Source organism: Schistocerca piceifrons, chromosome 1 (genome assembly GCF_021461385.2).
Source record: "Schistocerca piceifrons isolate TAMUIC-IGC-003096 chromosome 1, iqSchPice1.1, whole genome shotgun sequence".
NCBI lineage: Eukaryota > Metazoa > Arthropoda > Insecta > Orthoptera > Acrididae > Schistocerca > Schistocerca piceifrons.
The window spans coordinates 346,717,686-346,739,702 of NC_060138.1; the positions used below are offsets into that span (position 1 = coordinate 346,717,686).

Below are 22,017 nucleotides of genomic sequence, written 5' to 3' on the forward strand. Positions count from 1 at the left end.
CCAGGTGCAGGCAACCTAGTGACATCGCGTGGCGGAAGACATGAATTACGAGCGACCGCGAGCCCCGAGATTGACCGAACCACCCTCCCCCCGCTCCCGCCACCCCGCCCCCTTCACCACAGCTTCCGGCGTGGAAGGCGAGAACAATATTTCATCCCGCGCCTGCGGCGGCGTTCGCTAGCCTTACGGGCGGTCCCCTCTGTAAATGGGATTTAATGCTAAATGGCCGCCAATTGGACAATTGCGTTGACCTGGGCGTGCAGCAGCAGAACGGCTGAGGTCAGCGGATTGCACCCAGCCGTCCACCCTTCCCTTTCCCCCCCCGTTTCCTCCCCCCCCCTCCATGCCCCTCTCGGGGCACGCCCGCGCGCAACCTACACTCACCCCTACTCCTCCCCGCTCCCACCGCCCTACAGTCTAACGAGGCAAGCTTATATAGTGCGCGCGCAGCGAGACTGCCACCATTTGCGTTTGTTGTTCCTGGGCAGAAACACCGCGCCGCCATCATGTATCGTCTGCTCTCGTTCGCCGTGCTGCTTCTGGCTTTGCACTGTGCCCTGGTAAGCTTCCGGCTCCGCTCTCTTTATGCTATACTTTGAGCCCCAACAGTTTAATGTTGGCGTAACAGTGACTGCTTCTCGTATCAGTTCGAACAGAGAATACGTGTGACCTGTCACTTCATTTGCGATTCCACGAAGCGTTTCGGAATATGACGCTTCAGTCAGATTGATTCAGTTAAAATTAGAGTTGATTTTCTGTATGTAACTTTGTGAGTAAACTAAGAGATATGTCTACGCAGTCCACCTCTAGACTGTGCTACAGGTTGCTCATAAACCTGCCTACATGAAATCAATATCTATGATGCATTAACGTTCACGGACTCCACCTGCAGCTATCAGTATAATACCTCGAAACTCTTGGTGGAATCGCAAAGAAAGTGGATAAAGATATTCGCCTATTTTAATTGATCCCAAATATAATATCATGTTTATTTCACCTGTTCAAAAAAAAATAGTTCAAATGGCTCTGAGCACTATGGGACATAACTTCTGAGGTCATCAGTCCCCTAGAACTTAGAACTACTTAAACCTAACTAACCTAGGCAGGATTCGAACCTGCGACCGTAGCGGACGCGCGGTTCCAGACTGTAGCGCCTAGAACCGCCCGGTCACTCCGGTCGGCTTTGTCTGTTGACTTTGTGCGGTTCTAGGCGCTTCAGTCTGGAATCGCGCGACTGCTACGGTCGCAGGTCCGAATCCTGCCTCGGGCATGGATGTTTGTGGTGTCCTTAGATTAGTTAGGTTTAAATAGTTCTAAGTTGATGTTAAAATCTTCTGGGTTATTAGGCCGCGTCATGTTTCTTCTAAAATGTTCGACGTTTCGACCCCTCTGCTGGGATCTTCCTCAGGATCTTTTGGTGTCCTCTACTGTTAGAACACTGTTATAGCAGTAGTGGACACCAAAAGATCCTGAGGAATATCCCAGCAGAGGGGTCGAAACGTCGAACATTTTAGAAGAAACATGACGCGGCCTAATAACCCAGCCACGAAAGCCTGGAGACTTACATAGTTCTAAGTTCTATGGGACTGATGACCTCAGATGTTAAGTCCCATAGTGCTCAGAGCCGTTTGAACCATTTGAACCAAATGTTTCCGGTTGCCTGCGGAACCACGATTGTTCCCAGACGTGCACACCTACGTCCGAAGAAAATCCACGGTGACGAATGTCTTTCTTCAGAACTCCAAAAATATGGAAATCGCGTGGGAAGAAATCGGGACTTTGTGTAAGGGATTCCCAGTGAAACATCTTCATCGTAGTTGAAACAACCTGCCAAAAAAATGCAGTTCCACTAGTTGCCAAGGTTGATCAACTACGATGCAGATGTTTCGCTGAGAAGCCCTTACACATGCTCTATACAGAACTGGTCTCTCCCGATGTGTTTTCCATATTTTGAGAGCCCAGAAGAAAGACATTCGTGGCCGTCGATTTGCTTCGAACGAAGAAAAAGTCCATGCGTGGGTACAAACATCGCTCCTTACGCTACTTCAAACATTTTTCCATAAGGGCATTTGACCGTCTTGTCTCACGATGGGATAAACGTGTTAACCGGTAAAAGTCGATTATTTTTTAAATAAAAAGCAGTTTACTTACTTTTCTTCCATCTCTCTCGTTTTCGTTTGACAGCCCCTTACATGAAACTGCTTTCTCTTAGAGATGCAACTCGCTGCGTTGAACATTCGAGGCTTGTTGAAACTGTGTGGGGGACGAAATTCGTACTTACATATGTATCTGTACTTCACGAGTCGTCATATGGCATGTGGTGGAGGATACTTTTGGTGCCATTACCTTTAACCCTCCCCCTGTTCCCTGGGAGGAAAACTCAAATCGGTACGAGCTCTGACTTCTCTTATTTTCCGGCCGTGGTCAGTTTACATGTGTGGGATGAAGTAATATTAGTTTGGTGCATAAGTTCGTAGCGTTTTTGTTTTACATGTTGGTATTCCGGCTGCTATGGGTTTATTTATCAACTGTCTTTTTTTTGCGATTGCCGTCTTTCTCAGCTTATTCCACTGATGAATTCTTCTCGGGTTATCAGCCGAGTGGTGGCGTCGTCTTGTCGCAACCTTTCAGTGAGTTTCGTACCCATCATATTCTGGCGAAGATGATGGGTACTTCGTCAGAAGATGATGGGTAAGAAACTCATTGAAACTTTGCGACAAGACGACGCCACCACTCGGCTGATAACCCGAGAAGAATTCATCACTATCGTTTTTTGTTTGCAGTTCAGCGCTGCTGTCTGCGCTTTCATATTGTAATTTTGACGTTTGGAGACAGGTAGTGGAGCTATTGACGCTACAAAATGGAGTTCCGAGTGGCGAAATCTGAACATTTCCGACATCGGTTTCTGTTTGAGGTTGATGGAGGGTGCAGCAGCGGAGGCGGCCGCAAATAATTGCGTCGTTTATGGGGATAGTGCCATTGGACAGATCGCGGCAAGAAAATGGTTTTCTCGTTTAAAGGAGGATCGTTTTGGCATTAGTGACTCTCCATGTTCACAAAGACCTTCGGAGTTTCATGAAGATCATTTAAACACATTAATCTCCAACTATCCACATCAGAGTACTCGAGAACTGGCAAATATTATAGAATGTAATCATTCCATCATCGTGCCACATTTGCGTGCAATGAGTGCTCTAAGCCAAAATCACAAAAATCAGCAAGTGGCCATACGTGCATGTCTAGTTGGTTGTCATCAATTGGCTCGTGAACAACGAGCATTCCTATCCTGTACCGTTACTCGCGACGAGGAATTGTACCTTTATGCCAACATAACGAAAAGAAGGGAATGGTTGCGGTCAAACAAAGCAGCAACTCTATGTACAAAGAACTGCGCGCCTCCACGAAAGGTAATGTTATGCATCTGGTGGAGCAGCGACGGTGTGTTGTACTACGAACTGCTTCCCCGAGGTGTAACCATCACTGCTGCCATCTGTTGTCAACAACTGAAACGTCTCCAGGCGACGTCTTGCAGGTGCAATCCAAGAACAACGACGAGGAATATATAAATGACCTAGTAGGTAGTGTCGGAAGTTCCATGCGGCCTTTCGCGGATGATGCTGTAGTATACAGAGAAGGTGCAGCATTAGGAAATTGCAGCGAAATCTACATCTACATCTACATCCATACTTCGTAAGCCACCTGACGGTGTGTGGCGGAGGGTACCCTGAGTACCTCTATCGGTTCTCCCTTCTATTAAAATCTCGTATTGTTCGTGGAAAGAAGGATTGTCGGTATGCTTCTGTGTGGGCTCTAATCTCTCTGATTTTATCCTCATGGTCTCTTCGCGAGATATACGTAGGAGGGAGCAATATACTGCTTGACTCTTCGGTGAAGGTATGTTCTCGAAACTTCAACAAAAGCCCGTACCGAGCTACTGAGCGGCTCTCCTGCAGAGTCTTTCACTGGAGTTTATCTATCATCTCCGTAACGCTTTCGCGACTACTAAATGATCCTGTAACGAAGCGCGCTGCTCCCCGTTGGATATTCTCTATCTCTTCTATCAACCCTATCTGGTACGGATCCCACACTGCTGAGCAGTATTCAAGCAGTGGGCGAACAAGCGTACTGTAACCTACTTCCTTTGTTTTCGGATTGCATTTCCTTAGGATTCTTCCGATGAATCTCGGTCTGGCATCTGCTTTACCGACGATCAACTTTATATGATCATTCCATTTTAAATCACTCCTAATGCGTACTCCCAGATAATTTATGGAATTATCTGCCTCCAGTTGCTGACCTGCTATTTTGTAGCTAAATGATAAGGGATCTATCCTTCTACGTATTCGCAGCACATTACACTTGTCTACATTGAGATTCAATTGCCATTCCCTGCACCATGCGTCAATTCGCTGCAGATCCTCCTGCATTTCAGTACAATTTTTCATTGTTACAATCTCTCGATACACCACAGCATCATCTGCAAAAAGCCTCATTGAACTTCCGATGTCATCCACCAGGTCATTTATGTATATTGTGAATAGCAACGGTCCTATGGCACTCCCCTGCGGCACACCTGAAATCACTCTTACTTCGGAAGACTTCTCTCCATTGAGAATGACATGCTGCGTTCTGTTATCTAGGAACTCCTCAATCCAATCACACAATTGGTCTGATAGTCCATATGCTCTTACTTTGTTCATTAAACGACTGTGGGGAACTGTATCGAACGCCTTGCGGAAGTCAAGAAACACGGCATCTACCTGTGAACCCGTGTCTATGGCCCTCTGAGTCTCGTGGACGAATAGCGCGAGCTGGGTTTCACACGACCATCTTTTTCGAAACCCATGCTGATTCCTACAGAGTAAATCTCTAGTCTCCAGAAAAGTCATTATACTCGAACATAATACGTGTTCCAAAATTCTACAACTGATCGACGTTAGAGATATAGGTCTATAGCTCTCCACATCTTTTCGACGTCCCCTTTTCCAATCTTTTGGAACGCTACGCTCTTTCGGAGACCTACGGTACACCACTGCAAGAAGGGGGCAAGTTCCTTCGCGTACTCTGTGTAAAATCGAACTGGTATCCCATCAGGTCCAGCGGCCTTTCCTGTTTTGAGCGATTTTAATTGTTTCTCTATCCCTCTGTCGTCTATATCGATATCTACCATTTTGTCATCTGTGCGACAATCTAGAGAAGGAACTACAGTGCAGTCTTCCTCTGTGAAACAGCTTTGGAAAAAGACATTTAGTATTTCGGCCTTTAGTCTGTCATCCTCTGTTTCAGTACCATTTTGGTCACAGAGTGTCTGGACATTTTGTTTTGATCCACCTACCGCTTTGACATAAGACCAAAATTTCTTTGGATTTTCTGCCACGTCAGTACATAGAACTTTACTTTCGAATTCATTGAACGCCTCTCTCATAGACCTCCTCACACTACATTTCGCTTCGCGTAATTTTTGTTTGTCTGCAAGGCTTTGGCTATGTTTACGTTTGCTGTGAAGTTCCCTTTGCTTCCGCAGCAGTTTTCTAACTCGGTTGTTGTACCACGGTGGCTCTTTTCCATCTCTTACGATCTTGCTTGGCTCATCTAACGCATATTGTACGATGGTTTTGAACTTTGTCCACTGATCCTCAACACTATCTGTACTTGAGACAAAACTTTTGTGTTGAGCCGTCAGGTACTCTGTAATCTGCTTTTTGTCACTTTTGCTAAACAGAAAAATCTTTCTACCTTTTTTAATATTTCTATTTACGGCTGAAATCATCGATGCCGTAACCGCTTTATGATCGCTGATTCCCTATTCTGCGTTAACTGTTTCTAATATTTCGGGTCTGTTTGTCACCAGAAGGTCTAATATGTTATCGCCACGAGTCGGTTCTCTGTTTAACTGCTCAAGGTAGTTTTCAGATAAAGAACTTAAAAACATTTCACTGGATTCTTTGTCCCTGCCACCCGTTATGAACGTTTGAGTCTCCCAGTCTATATCCGGCAAATTAAAATCGCCACCCAGAACTATAACATGGTGGGGAAATCTACTCGAAATATTTTCCAAATTGCAGGAAGATCTGCAGCGGATAGGCACTTTGTGCAGGGAGTGGCAACTGACTCTTAACATAGACAAATGTAATGTATTGTGAATACATAGAAAGAAGGATCCGTTATTGTATGATTATATGATAGCGGAACAAACACTGGTAGCAGTTACTTCTGTATAATATCTGGAAGTATGCGTACGGAACAATTTGAAGTGGAATGATCATATAAATTTAATTGTTGCTAAGGCGGGTGCCAGGTTAAGATTCATTGGGAGAGTCCTTAGAAAATGTAGTCCATCAATAAAGGAGGTGGCTTACAAAGCACTCTTTCGACCTATACTTGAGTGTTGCTCATCAGTGTGGGATCCGTATCAGGTCGGGTTGACAGAGGAGATAGAGATGATCCAAAGAAGAGCGGCGCGTTTCGTCACAGGGTTATTTCGTAAGCGTGATAGCGTTACGGAGATGTTTAGCAAACTCAAGTGGCAGACTCTGCAAGACAGGCGCTCTGCTTCGCGGAGTAGCTTGCTGTCCAGGTTTCGAGAGGGTGCGTTTCTGGACGAGGTATCGAATATATTGCTTCCCCCTACTTATACCTCCCGAGGAGATCATGAATGTAAAATTAGAGAGATTCGAGCGCGCACGGAGGCTTTCCGGCAGTCGTTCTTCCCGCAGGTAATGACAGTGGCACGTAAAGTGCCCTCCGCCACTCACTGTTGGGTGGCTTGCGGAGTATAAATGTAGAGGTAGATGTAGGAAGACTGCGTGAAGTGATGTTGTTCCATGATAACGTCCTCCCACATTCTGCTAGACTGAAAAAAAAAAAAAAAACATGCAGGAGTTGGGTTGAGGAGTCATTCCGCACTCACCTTATTCACCTGATCTTGCGCCGTCAGATTTTCATCTTTCCCGCTCTCTATCGAACATCCTTCGAGGAACTTCTTCTGCGGATGAAAATGCGCTCCGAACATGGCTCTAAGAGTTCTTCATCCCACTTGGTTTCTACAGTCGCGGAATCTAAAAGTTATCCCAGGGTTGGTATACCTTTGTAAATATATTTTTGATGACTAAAGTCTCAGTCATATACATTTGTTATGTTTATTAATCTTATGGAAAACGCTACGAACTTATGCACCAACGTACAATGTTGCCCGCCACTCCTAGCAACGTACGCTTTCGGAATTTGAACAGTAAATCTCTCAGTGGTAGACAATGCCTCTCTTGTAACGTCTGCCACTGCCGTTTGTTGAGCATCTGCGTAATGCTCTCGCGGTCACTAAACGATCTCGTCACTGTGGTGCGGTGGTGCTCTTCGTCGGATCTTCTCTCTCTCTCTCTCTGTCTCCCTCTTATGTTAAGGGACCAAGTCTGATGATCAAGAATCGGTCTAATGGATACTTTACAAGCAATTTTTTTCGTGGATGAAACATATTTCGTTAACACTCTCACAGTCTCTGACTGACATCTGGTTCCCCTACAGTTTGTTTCAGTTGAACGTTATACTCCAGGTCGTTTCGGACGGTTACTCCCAAGTACTTTACGGTTGTCGATTGATTTGATTAATGCACGGAGACAAAAACAACACTGTCCTTAGCCCACTATAGCTCGCACCTAAACTAAGTTTATTGTGCGAGTTCACCCCTTGTGACTCTAGTAAAGTCAACCGGTACCCTTGCCAAATAGTAGGAGGCCCTTTATCCAGTTCCTTATTGGACACGATTTCTTCAGGCTCAACCGACTCGAATATTCTGTCTTTTGCTCTCCAGAGCGTCTCATTTGAAGATTAGGTGTCGAAAATGGCTCTGAGCACTATGGGACTTAACATCTGAGGTCATCAGTCCCCTAAAACTTAGAACTACTTAAACCTAACTAACCTAAGGACACCACACACATCCATGCTCGAGGCAGGATTCGCACCTGCGACCGTAGCGGTCGCACGGTTCCAGACTGAAGAGCCTAGAACCGCTCGGCCACACCGGCCGGCAGTTTAGGTGTCGTGCTGTTTCATCTACACTTAGGGGCTTCTTCCTCTGTGACCACAGTGTGTAAGTGTACTTTAATGTTCCCATGGACACTCATTTGTCCTGCCATGAGTTTAAGCTGTTCCCTATTCATGTTCAGGATTACAGAATTTCTCTGAATTATGATCATTGTTTTTAGAAAGTAGTCCAGTATTCTACATACTATCTCGTGATCCAGTTTCATAATTTTGATTTTAACCATCACTTTAGTGTTGGTTAGCACGGGTTCAGATCCAATAAATGGAGTCGTCACGGCTGTCCTGGCCAATCTGCAGAACTACCAGTACATTACAGTTATATATGAATACCTTTAGCTGCTGACAGGCGTTGGTATATATCAACGTGGACAGATGAAAATGTGTTCCCCGACCGGGACTCGAACCCGGGATCCCCTACTTACAAGACAGACGATCTATCCAGCTGAGCCAGCGAGGGTAGAGAGGGTAGTGCGACTGCAGGGACTATCTCACGAACGCCTCCCTGGAGTTCCACATTTTCACCTTATACGTCCATACACTACATCTGTAGTGTCCCTAACCAACACACTCATTACTCGTGGAAAACATTCTTACCAAGTCCCATAAGAGTTCGGGTAATATGTGTGCATCCGCACAGAAGAGGAAGGTCATGGCCGGTATTGCCAGAACTATATACTTATATGGATATGGTGTCTGTTCTTTCAGACATGTCCGAAAGAACAGACACCATTGATGACCTGCAGCCGTCTAAAACGAAATCAAAATTATATATGAATACCTTAAGCTGCTGACGTGCGTTGATATATATCAACGGGGACAGGTGAAAAGGCGAGAATGTGGTTCTCGCGGGAGGCGTGCACGAGATTTTCCCTGCAGTCGCACTATCCTCTGTGCCCTCGGTGGCTCAGACGGATAGAGCGTGTGCCATGTAAGCAAGAGATCCCGGTTTCGAGTCCCGATCGGGGAACACATTTCCACCTGTCTCTGTTGATATATATCAACGCCCGTCAGCAGCTGAAGGCATTAATATATAATTCTAATTTCGTTCTAGATGGCCGCAGGTCATCAATGGTGTCTGTTCTTTCGGACATGTCCGAAAGAACAGACACCGTATCCATATAACTACCGGTACAGTCTGACCCCAGCGCCTTCATCTGTTTTCGACCTGTCAGTAAACCAGACTGTCTCTCCTGAACGGTGACGTGGTTCGTTCTTCTACTTCTCCCTTCTCCCAATTGTTACATTGAGGATTGCTGAAGCAGCTAGAAGTTATTTTATGGTCGGCCGGCATTTCCCCGACCATTCCTATATTTATCATACTCACAATATTGGTCTGAGATTCTGGAGATGCTAAAGGAATCAATTTTTTCCAGTTTTTCACCTGTATGCCCCTAGCGCTGGCTCCATTGTACACTACTGGCCATTAAAATTGCTACACCAATAAGAAATGCAGATGATAAATGGTTATTCATTGAACAAATATATTATACTAGAACTGACATGTGATTACATTTTCACGCAGTTTTGGTGCATAGATCCTGACAAATCAGTACCCAGAACAACCACCTCTGGCCGTAATAACGGCCTTGACACGCCTGGGCATTGAGTCAAACAGAGCTTGGATAGCGTGTGCAGGTACAGCTGCCCATGCAGCTTCAACACCATACCACAGTTCATCAAGAGCAGTGACTGGCGTATTGTGACGAGCCAGTTGCTCGGCCACCATTGACCAGATGTTTTCAGTTGGTGAGAGATCTGGAGAATGTGCTGGCCAGGGCAGTAGTCGAACATTTTCGTATCCAGAAAGGCCCGTACAGGACCTGCAACATGCGGTCGTGCATTATCCTGCTGAAATGTAGGGTTTCGCAGGGATCGAATGAAGGGTAGAGCCACGGGTCGTAACACATCTGAAATGTAACGTCCACTGTTCAAAGTGCTGTCAATGCGAACAAGAGGTGACCGAGACGTGTAAGCAATGCCACCCCATACCATCACGCCGGGTGGTACGCAAGTATGCCGATGACGAATACACGCTTCCAATGTGTGTTCACCGCGATGTCGCCAAACACGGATGCGACTACCATGATGCTGTAAACAGAACCTGGATTCATCCGAAAAAATGACGTTTTGCCATTCGTGCACCCAGGTTCGTAGTTGAGGACACCATCGCAAGCGCTCCTGTCTGTGATGCAGCGTCAAGGGTAACCGCAGCCATGGTCTCCGAGCTGATAGTCCATGCTGCTGCAAACGTCGCCGAACTGTTCGTGCAGATGGTTGTTGTCTTGCAAACGTCCCCATCCGTTGACTCAGGGATCGAGACGTGGCTGCACGATACGTTACAGACATGCGGATAAGATGCCTGTCATCTCGACTGCTAGTGAAATGAAATGAAATGTCGTGTGGCTAGGGCCTCCCGTCGGGTAGACCGTTCGCCTGGTGCAGGTCTTTCGAGTTGACGCCACTTAGGCGGCCTGCGCGTCGATGTGGATGAAATGATGATGATTAGGACAACACAACACCCAGTCCCTGAGCGGAGAAAATCTCCGACCCAGCCGGTAATCGAACCCGGGACCTTAGGACTGACATTCCGTCACGCTGACCACTCAGTTACCGGCGCCGGACGACTGCTAGTGATACGAGGCCGTTGGGATCCAGCACGGCGTTCCGTATTACCCTCCTGAACCCACCGATTCTATATTCTCCTAACAGTCATTGGATCTCGACCAACGCGAGCAGCAATGTCGCGATACGATAAACCGCAATCGCGATAGGCTACAATTCGACCTTCATCAAAGTCGGAGACGTGATGGTACGCATTTCTCCTCCTTACACGAGGCATCACAACAACGTATCACCAGGCAACGTCGGTCAACTGGTGTCTGTGTATGAGTCATCGGTTGGAAACTTTTCTCATGTCAGCACGTTGTAGGTGTCGCCACCGGCGCCAACCTTGTGTGAATGCTCTGAAAAGGTAATCATTTTTATATCACAGCATCTTCTTCCTGTCGGTTAAATTTCGCGTCTGTAACACGTCGTCTTCGTGGTGTAGCAATTTTAATGGGCAGTACAGTAATTAAAATACGTAATGGGGGCATGTTCAGCACGGTCACCATCCCAGCAGTGGATGTGCTGCTAATTCCGCCTGTTCTGGCTGTTGTTGTTGTTGTTGTGGTCTTCAGTCCTGAGACTGGTTTGATGCAGCTCTCCATGCTACTCTATCCTGTGCAAGCTTCTTCATCTCCCAGTAACTACTGCAAGCTACATCCTTCTGAATCTGCTTAGTGTATTCATCTCTTGGTCTCCCTCTACGATTTTTACCCTCCACGCTGCCCTCCAGTACTAAATTGGTGATCCCTTGATGCCTCAGAACATGTCCTACCAACCGATCCCTTCTTCTAGTCAAGTTGTGCCAACTTCATCATTAGTTATGTGATCTACCCATCTAATCTTGAGCATTCTTCTGTAGCACCACATTTCGAAATCTTCTATTCTCTTCTTGTCCAATCTATTTATCGTCCATGTTTCACTTCCATGCATGGCTACACTCCATACAAATACTTTCAGAAACGACTTCCTGACACTTAAATCTATACTCGATGTTAACAAATTTCTCTTCTTCATAAACGCTTTCCATGCCATTGCCAGTCTACATTTTATATCCTCTCTACTTCGACCATCATCAGTTATTTTGTTCCCCAAATAGCAGAACTCCTTTACTACTTTAAGTGTCTCATTTCCTAATCTAATTCCCTCAGCATCACCCGATTTAATTCGACTACATTCCATTATCCTCGTTTTGCTTTTGTTGATGTTCATCTTATATCCTCCTTTCAAGACACTATCCATTCCGTTCAACTGCTCTTCCAGTTCCTTTGCTGTCTCTGACAGAATTACGATGGCATCGGCGAACCTTAAAGTTTTTATTTCTTCTCCATGGGTTTTAATACCTATTCCGAATTTTTCTTTTGTTTCCTTTACTGCTTGCTCAATATACAGATTGAATAACATCGGGGAGAGGCTACAACCCTGTCTCACTCCCTTCCCAACCACTGCTTCCCTTTCATGCCCCTCGACTCTTATAACTGCCACCTGGTTTCTGTACAAATTGTAAATAGCTTTTCGCTCCCTGTATTTTACCCCTGCCACCTTCAGAATTTGAAAGAGAGTATTCCAGTCAACATTGTCAAAAGCTTTCTCTAAGTCTACAAATGCTAGAAACGTAGGTTTGCCTTTCCTTAATCTAGCTTCTAAGATAAGTCATAGGGTCAGTATTGCCTCACGTGTTCCAATATTTCTACGGAATCCAAACTGATCTTCCCCGAGGTCGGCTTCTACAAGTTTTTCCATTCGTCTGTAAAGAATTCGTGTTAGTATTTTGCAGCCGTGACTTATTAAACTGATTGTTCGGTAATTTTCACATCTGTCAACACTTGCTTTCTTTGGGATTGGAATTATTACATTCTTCTTGAAGTCTGAGGGTATTTCGCCTGTCTCATACATCTTGCTCACCAGATGGTAGAATTTTGTCAGGACCGGCTCTCCCAAGGCTGTCAGTAGATCTAATGGAATGTTGTCTACTCCCGGGGCCTTGTCTAGACTCAGGTCTTTCAGTGCTCTGTCAAACTCTTCACGCAGTATCATATCTCCCATTTCATCTTCATCTACATCCTCTTCCATTTCCATAATATTGTCCTCAAGAACATCGCCCTTGTATAGAACCCCTATATACTCCTTCCACCTTTCTGCTTTCCCTTCTTTGCTTAGAACTGGGTTTCTATCTGAGCTCTTGATATTCATGCAAGTGGTTCTCTTTTCTCCAATGGTCTCTTTAATTTTCCTGTAGGCAGTATCTATCTTACCACTAGTGAGATAAGCCTCTACATCTTTACATTTGTCCTCTAGCCATCCCTGCTTAGCCATTTTGCTCTTCCTGTCGATCTCATTTTTGAGACGTCTGTATTCCTTGTTGCCTGGTTCATTTACTGCATTTTTATATTTTCTCCTTTCATCAATTAAATTCAATATTTCTTCTGTTACCCAAGGATTTATACCAGCCCTCGTCTTCTTACCTACTTGATCCTCTGCTGCCTTCACCACTTCATCCCTCAAAGCTACCCATTCTTCTTCTACTGTATTTCTTTCCCCCATTCTTGTCAATTGTTCCCTTTATGCTCTCCCTGAAACTCTGTACAACCTCTGGTTTAGTCAGTTTATCCAGGTCCCATCTCCTTAAATTCGCACCTTTTTACAGTTTCTTCAGTTTTAATTTACAGTTCTAGCTAAGCACGTCAATCTCCGCACCTCGCCGAGCTCCTTAGAAGTCACCTTGTGTTGTACTACATTCCACCATACTGTAGTACCGTGCATTATCATAGGTCTCATCACAGTGATGTACATCGAGTACATGCTTCTATGGTTTCGAACCCATGGACTGTCATAGGCCCTTCTAGTGCTCATAACAGTACTTTCCGCCTTGGAACATACACTGGCAAAAAAATCGCAGCATTAAGAAGCAGTTGTATCACACAAAGAAAAGTTGGTAGATGCGTTTCTACATCTGAAAGATGATGTCCATTCAAATTTCGCGCCAGCCGATGTTAGTAGCGCCTGTATGAGGATGCAAATTAGGTGTGCTTTAAATACACGCTGCAGCGGTCGTGACTATTAGCTATATTAGGAACTGGACATTGTGAGTCGATGTTAGTCAAGAATGCTTTTAAGGCCGCAAAGACGCCATTACCAACACTTGACTGAGTTTGAACGAGGTCGTGTAATAGGGCTATGAGAAGCCTAATGTTCCTTCTGCGATACTGCATAAAGACCTGACAGGAATGCCACTGTATATGACTGCTGGCAGCGGTTGTCACGAGAATGTACAGTCGCCAGAAAATGGCTCTGGTCGACCAGGTGGAGCTATTGAGATGGAAGACCATCGTGTTCGGTGTGTGGCTCTGGCGCAACGTATTACATCTGCAGCAGCAATTTGGGCAGCAGTTGGCACCACAGTGACAGAACGAACGGTTACAAATCGGTTACTTCAAGGACACCTCTGAGCCAGAGGCCCTGTAGTGCACATTCCACTGATCCCAAACCACCGCCATTTGGGACTTCAGTGGTGTCAAGCGAGAGCTCACTGGAGTGCAGGTGGACGTCTGTTGTGTTTTCTGATGAAAGCTGATTCTACGTAGGTACAGTGGTGGCGGTGTTTCGGTTAGAAGGAGGTTAGTTGATGAACTGCAACCAACCTGGCTGCGTGTTGGACACACTGTACCTGCATCTGGATTTATCATCTGGATTGCGATTTCGTTTCACAGCATATAATCTTTTCTCAATACACTATCCCTTCCATTCAACTGCTGTTCAAAGTCCTCTGTCTATCTCTGACAGAATCACAGTGTCATCAGCTAACAATGAAGTTTTTATTTTTTTCTCTGAATTTCAACTCTCTTGCCAAATTTCTCCCCGGTTTCCTTTACAGTTTGCTCAATGTAGGCATTGCAAAACATCGAACATAAGCTGCAGCTCTCAAATTTCCTTCTCAACCACAGCTTCCCTTTCATATCCTTTGACTCTTTTAACTGTAGTCTGGTTTCCATACAAGTTGAAAATAGCCGTTTGTACCCTGTACTTCATGCCTCCTATCTTCAGAAATTCAAAGACTGTACTCCAGTTAACACTGCTGAAAAATTTCTCTAAATCTACAAATTCTATAAATGTAGGTTATCTTTTGCTTTTAACCTATCTTTTAAGTCAAGTCATAGTCAGTATTGCTTCACATGTTCCTACATTTCTCCGGAACGCAAACAGATTTTCCTCTAGGTCGGCTGCTATCAGTTTTTTCCAGTATTCTGTGAATAATTTGTGTCAGTGCTGTGCAACCATGGCTTATTAAACTGATAGTTCGGTAGTATTCACACTTGTCAGCAGAATTGGAATTATTACATTCTTCTTGAAGTTATCCCATGCACCCTGACTTCAAATTTGTTCGTTCATCTGGTGACTCGGCCTGTCCTCCAATGTCCTCCAAGCATTATGAATGATCCCTATTGCTAGGCTGACCCTACACAGTTCACATGGAAAGCTAATTAAATCCTTTCCTGCTTGTTGCAGTAGAGTTGGAAAGATACCATCTGGGAATGGTGACTTAAATGATTGAAACGTTCCCATCGCCCTTCTTTTTTTTATTTAAAAAAATACATATTCTCTGGGAGATTCCCAGTTTTCCCTTCGGTTACTCGTAAACCAGTGCCTGTCATGGATTGACTCCAGGTCTGTGTTATCTGATAGAGTGCACTGGGGGAATGAGTCTTGCGAACACATCCAGTATCTCACTCGTTGTCCTTTTATACTCACCACCCTCCTTCCTTATAGCACCTCCTAGTTTAGTTGGTATTCTAGTGAGGATTTTAAAAAGAGTAGCGCAAGTAGCTGTACCTTCCACTTCCTCACAGAATACTTTCCAGCAAGACACCTTTGCTTGCTTGATCGCAAGATTGTGTTTGATTATGATTGTCGCGATACACAGTATGTTACGTATGTAAGTGCAGACATTTTTATTGTGGTACCTTAATATGCGCACGCATCAGCGTGTTGGACGTTTTCTCTATGCGTTTAACAGTCTTCCTACAAACACTTTACAAACTTCACGATGTTATGTTTTCTGTTTGGTATTAACTGCATCATTAAGTGGACTACACATGTCAGTATAGACTGACCATTTCGCATCCACGCGGCCACACTTCACTGCATGACGTCGCTTTCCAGTGGAAAATAGGCATTAATGGCTTGCTCTTACCACACATACTTGGAGGTATTAACCAACGCAGAAACATACTACTCTAACATTTATAATTATTAGTCTGCAAATGACGCCAATACTGATGTAATGTCGTTCAGTACACCGCCTTCGGTCACTAATAAAAATATCTGCACTTATGCCCTCCACACCCTATATAATGCTTTGACGCCAATAGTGTCATCCTGTGCCTCACGGCTTCATGCGGAAGGGCGTGGGATCAGCACTCGGCCTTCCAGACTTTGCAGACAGCGGAGCCGCTACTACTCGGTCTCGTAGCCCCTCAAATGGAGTCGCGAGGCTGAGTGCACCCCGTACCAGTCCTTCTGCCGAGGAAAAATCCTTGGTGGTACCGTGAATTGAACCTGGGCCCTCCACATGGCAACTATCTACTCTGACCACTTAGCTGCGGAGGCGGATATATTAACGTAAAGCACGGAGAGAAACGGCTAACAAGGGGAGGCCACGACGTTTGGAACGCGGATTTACTGCAAACTTCGCACACTCGTAGTACTCCATGAGGACAACAAAATGTGTAAGCAGTAGCGCGTACTTCTCAAGCGTTACTGAGAAAATCGCAAGATAATTTCGGCCGTCATATACCCTCCTGGAAATTGAAATAAGAACACCGTGAATTCATTGTCCCAGGAAGGGGAAACTTTATTGACACATTCCTGGGGTCAGATACATCACATGATCACACTGACAGAACCACAGGCACATAGACACAGGCAACAGAGCATGCACAATGTCGGCACTAGTACAGTGTATATCCACCTTTCGCTGCAATGCAGGCTGCTATTCTCCCATGGAGACGATCGTAGAGATGCTGGATGTAGTCCTGTGGAACGGCTTGCCATGCCATTTCCACCTGGCGCCTCACTTGGACCAGCGTTCGTGCTGGACGTGCATACCAGTCCCAAACATGCTCAATGGGGGACAGATCCGGAGATCTTGCTGGCCAGGGTAGTTGACTTACACCTTCTAGAGCACGTTGGGTGGCACGGGATACATGCGGACGTGCATTGTCCTGTTGGAACAGCAAGTTCCCTTGCCGGTCTAGGAATGGTAGAACGATGGGTTCGATGACGGTTTGGATGTACCGTGCACTATTCAGTGTCCCCTCGACGATCACCAGTGGTGTACGGCCAGTGTAGGAGATCGCTCCCCACACCATGATGCCGGGTGTTGGCCCTGTGTGCCTCGGTCGTATGCAGTCCTGATTGTGGCGCTCACCTGCACGGCGCCAAACACGCATACGACCATCATTGGCACCAAGGCAGAAGCGACTCTCATCGCTGAAGACGACACGTCTCCATTCGTCCCTCCATTCACGCCTGTCGCGACACCACTGGAGGCGGGCTACACGATGTTGGGGCGTGAGCGGAAGACGGCCTAACGGTGTGCGGGACCGTAGCCCAGCTTCATGGAGACGGTTGCGAATGGTCCTCGCCGATACCCCAGGAGCAACAGTGTCTCTAATTTGCTGGGAAGTGGCGGTGCGGTCCCCTACGGCACTGCGTAGGATCCTACGGTCTTGGCGTGCATCCGTGCGTCGCTGCGGTCCGGTCCCAGGTCGACGGGCACGTGCACCTTCCGCCGACCACTGGCGACAACATCGATGTACTGTGGAGACCTCACGCCCCACGTGTTGAGCAATTCGGCGGTACGTCCACCCGGCCTCCCGCATGCCCACTATACGCCCTTGCTCAAAGTCCGTCAACTGCACATACGGTTCACGTCCACGCTGTCGCGGCATGCTACCAGTGTTAAAGACTGCGATGGAGCTCCGTATGCCACGGCAAACTGGCTGACACTGACGGCGGCGGTGCACAAATGCTGCGCAGCTAGCGCCATTCGACGGCCAACACCGCGGTTCCTGGTGTGTCCGCTGTGCCGTGCGTGTGATCATTGCTTGTACAGCCCTCTCGCAGTGTCCGGAGCAAGTATGGTGGGTCTGACACACGGGTGTCAATGTGTTCTTTTTTCCATTTCCAGGAATATATGCGTGGCCATTTTTACCATGAAGCGGCTGCAACTGAGTGGTGCCGGCGCGGTAGTAGCTCAGCGTGTTCGGTCAGAACGTTAGCTACCCATTCTAATAAAAAAAACTGAGCGAACGGGTCAACGAACAACCTGAACGGGTGTCGTCGGACGTCAGCCCTGAACAAATCCAACGAACAATGTGGAACAAAATGTTGAAAAAAAAGAGTGGTTGGCGTTCAAGCCGTTGGATCGAGTTCCGTTCGTCAGTTTTTTTGTTTTCAACACAGTCATTTTCTTTACTATTTATATTAGAATTGATATAACGGGAAAATACGTGTAATCGGATGAACTTTTATTAAATTTACAATGTTATTTTGCAGTCTGCTAATTTTTATTATCACAAATAATATAATATTCATAACTATGGACTAGTAAACGACCAAACGCATAAATGGATACTGAAAATGTATGTTTGTCCGTGTCTTCAAAACTGTTCGTATTTAATCGAAAGAGAACGAGAAATTGCGTCTCGGAAGATGCTATTAAAATACACTCGATACTGCATACGTGTAATCGGATGAGATTTTATTAAATTTACAATGTTATTTTGCAGTCTGCTAATTTTTATTATCACAAATAATATAATATTCATAACTATCGACTAGTAAACGACCAAACGCATAAAGTGATACTGAAAATGTATGCTTGTCCGTGTCTTCAAAACTGTTTGTATTTAATCGAAAGAGAACGAGAAATTGCTTCTCGGAAGATGCTATTAAAATACTCTCGATAATGCATAACCAATTATCAGCGCCGATTTTTAAGGAAATACTGCGTTATGCACGGTTTGCTTCCAAATTATCATCTGAAAGAGGTTTTTGAAAATGTTAACGAGGTTTGTTTTTCCACGGAAAACGTCAAAAAGACCTTGCGTATGCGGAAACATAGCATTTATTCAATGTAGCTGGTGCCGTTTAACTTTATGTTTTCCATGTTTTTGCGAAAAATACTATCCTGCAACTTGTACTCGTAATGTCGAAAGCGACGATTAATTGTACATCTTTCGAAAGCCGGCTGTGCCGGTCAAAACTTGGAGGACCAAGTCCTTTAGGGCTCCTTCCAGGTATAAGGGATTTCTTAAATCACGGAGAAGCATACATTTTCAGTATCACTTTATGCGTTTTATCGTTTACTAGTCGATAGTTAAGAATATTACATTATTTGTGATAATAAAAATTTGTAAGACTGCCAAATAACATTGTAAATTCAATAAAATTTCATCCGAGTATACGTATTTTCCCCATTATATCAATTGTAATATAAGTAGTAAATAAAATGACTGTGTTGAAAATTAAAAAAAAAAAAAAAAGAAAAACAGACGAACGGAACTCGATCCAGTGATTACGGGGTTTGAACGCTAACCACTCGGCTGCGCCGCTTCATGGTAAAAATGGCCACGCACAGTTATATTGCGATTTTCTCAATAACGCTTGAGAAGTACGCGCTACTGCTTACACATTTTGTTGTCCTCAGGGAGTACTACGAGTGTACGAAGTCTGCAGTAAATTCGCGTTCCAAACATCGTGGCCTCCCCTCCTAAGTGTCTTCAGATGCCTTTAGCCAGTAGTCTAACAAAATTGTTGAGCCTTTCGTGGCCTCTTGCTGACATCGTTGAAGCATTAGCCCAAGTTTGTTTAATGATTTTCACGGTGTTTGACTAGTAAGAGTGGCTGCTATCGTGAAGGATACACCGCCGATGGCCGCTGCCAGACTCGAGGCAGTCATCAATGGGGAGTGAATCTTTTGTAATAGCAGTCACTGCTGCTAGTCAAACGTCGTGAAAATCATACGTGAATGCAATAGCAAACGGATTGAAAATAACAGAACAAGGGAACATCCGCCGATAACTGCATAGAAGTCTCCGCAGCATATCGACATCTAAAACTGTTACGCATCTTGTTGATGAAGCGCAGGAGGACTGCATTTCATCCTCGCATAGACGACGAGGTCATTAGAGCACAGGCTCATATAGGTGTTTGGAACAAGCAGTGTTGTTTTCAAGGAATCTACTTGCATCTGCCTGAATCGATGTAGAAAGATTACAAAAACCGTGAATTTGGATGGCAGAATGTATTTATGAAGGCTCCTCCCAAATGCGAGCTCAGTACCTTAACCATAAGCATTGCACCATGTTGGTCAATCTCATGCTCACGAAAATATTTGATTACGTTTGTAAGCTAGATAACCGCAGTTCGGTTACGTGTCCTGCCAAACAAACAATCGGCAGGTTTTCACACCCTTGATCATTCCCGCTTTGTGGGCATTAGGTCGTGTTTCAGTGTCAAATGTTTCGTCTCCTAATTCTAGAGGCGTCCTAATGGGCTACAAATTTGATTTTCAGTTTAAAACATGTCTATTGCTCACGCAACGGAAATCACCTAGGATGTAAATAACGCCGCGAGAGCCTGCATTCTATGATCGGTCGTCAGATTGTTTCCATAACACTGTTTTGTCAAAGTTGATAAAGTCCTACCAACAGCTATAGCGGTACAGCGAGACACTTGTTAGTTTGGAAATTGCTTAACAGTCCAACGCGGCGATCGTATGATGTGACTAAGGGATTCTACAAAAACTCAAGATAATTGCAGTCGAACCGCGATTCAAATTTCCCCGTTATACAAAACAAATGACGTTCTTAATTTCTGCTCCGCCCGTCTCCAAATGCTGTCCTGCTCTTAGTGGTGTGTTTCTAAGCTGCTCCACTGGTCGACATGTCCTAAGCGAATCGTGTAGGGAGGGTAGAAAACATACTGTTGAACATTAAAATTGCAACATCAAGATAGATAGAAAATACTGTCGTTTTATTTATTGTGCGTATCCAGTATAGCTGAAAGAATACTTGAGTAAATTTATGGGTTAATTCAGGCTACACAGAGCGTGAAATTTAGTACAGACAGTTGCCACCTCGGGCGACAACAACTGCTCTTATCCGATTCGAACCGAGTTTGGACGATAGATACGGTACGTCATTTCATGCACAGTATCTCAGTGCTAGAGTCCATCTGTCGTAGTGGACGTTCCACGACCAGATGTTTTGAATGGGCCAGTGAGCTGGAAATCGTGTTGACCAGGACAACACTTGAATACCCACACATATCAGATTATAAAACCACAGGCAACATGCGGTCTGCGTTATCCTGATGAAAGATTTCAACGAGACTCCGAACATGCGGCACAGTTACGGTGTCAACATGTCAGAAATTTAACGGCTGCTATTCAGATTACTGTCTCAGCTGGCTAGACGTAATAGTTTTGTGGCAACGCGTACCATCACGCCAAGTGCTAGGCCCTTAAGGAAATAACGAACACAGTCTGTTAACGTTCCTTCTACTCGAAGCTTCCACACACGGATGCGGCCATTGTGATTTATCCACTACTAGGTCCCGTTCGAAAGGCGGCGAGTCCTCTGTTCAGAGCTGTCCTCGGGCGCACCACTGTCGGCGCACCTCTGTTTCCGCATCAAGGGAGGCCGCAACATTGATCGCCCTGCTGTTAGTCGATGGTGACCCACGTGTCGTCGCTCTGTATGTGGGGATACCTGGCTTGCTGCAAACAAGGCCATTTCCTCACCGAAGGCATGTGACGCGCCGGTACGATCCCGCACCGACGAGAGAGCAGTATACTGTCCTCTCAGGCGCTAGTCGCGTGCGTCTGTTGAGATGCTGCATGGCGTTCAGTGTGGCCCCCTGAACACATCGATTCCATATTCACATCGCAGAAATGTCCACATGGCAGAAATGTCGTGGAACTGTAAATTGCAGTCTCGAGAGTCAATGTCCTTGCTGTTTTCGAATTCCGAAACGTACTGGCGGGCGTTTCTTCTTCTTGCACGAGGCACAGCACCATCTTCTCACAAAGAACCAACTTTCAGATACGATTTACGAATGAGAAACATACTATCTAATCTCTCCTTATGTACTTCACATATATGATATTACTACAGTACTGGCCATTAAATTGCTGCACCACGAAGATGACATGCTACAGACGTGAAATTTAACCGGCAGGAAGAAGATGCTGTGATACGCACATGATTAGCTTTTCATAGCATTCACACAAGACTGGCGTCGGTGGCGACACCTACAACGTGCTGACATGAGGAAAGTTTTCCACCGATTTCTCATACACAAACAGCA

General features: G+C 45.4%; 1 protein-coding gene across 1 annotated transcript in view; it reads left to right on the forward strand.

Moving 5' to 3' along the window:
* The first annotated feature begins 429 nt into the window (after nucleotides 1-429).
* The window catches only part of LOC124788076, a 123,438-nt gene continuing 101,850 nt past the window's right edge, over nucleotides 430-22,017 (forward strand). Inside the window, exon 1 of the mRNA XM_047255173.1 lies at nucleotides 430-560. Coding sequence (XP_047111129.1) covers nucleotides 507-560 — 54 coding nt within the window. The 5' untranslated portion in view covers nucleotides 430-506. The remainder of the gene's footprint in view (nucleotides 561-22,017) is intronic.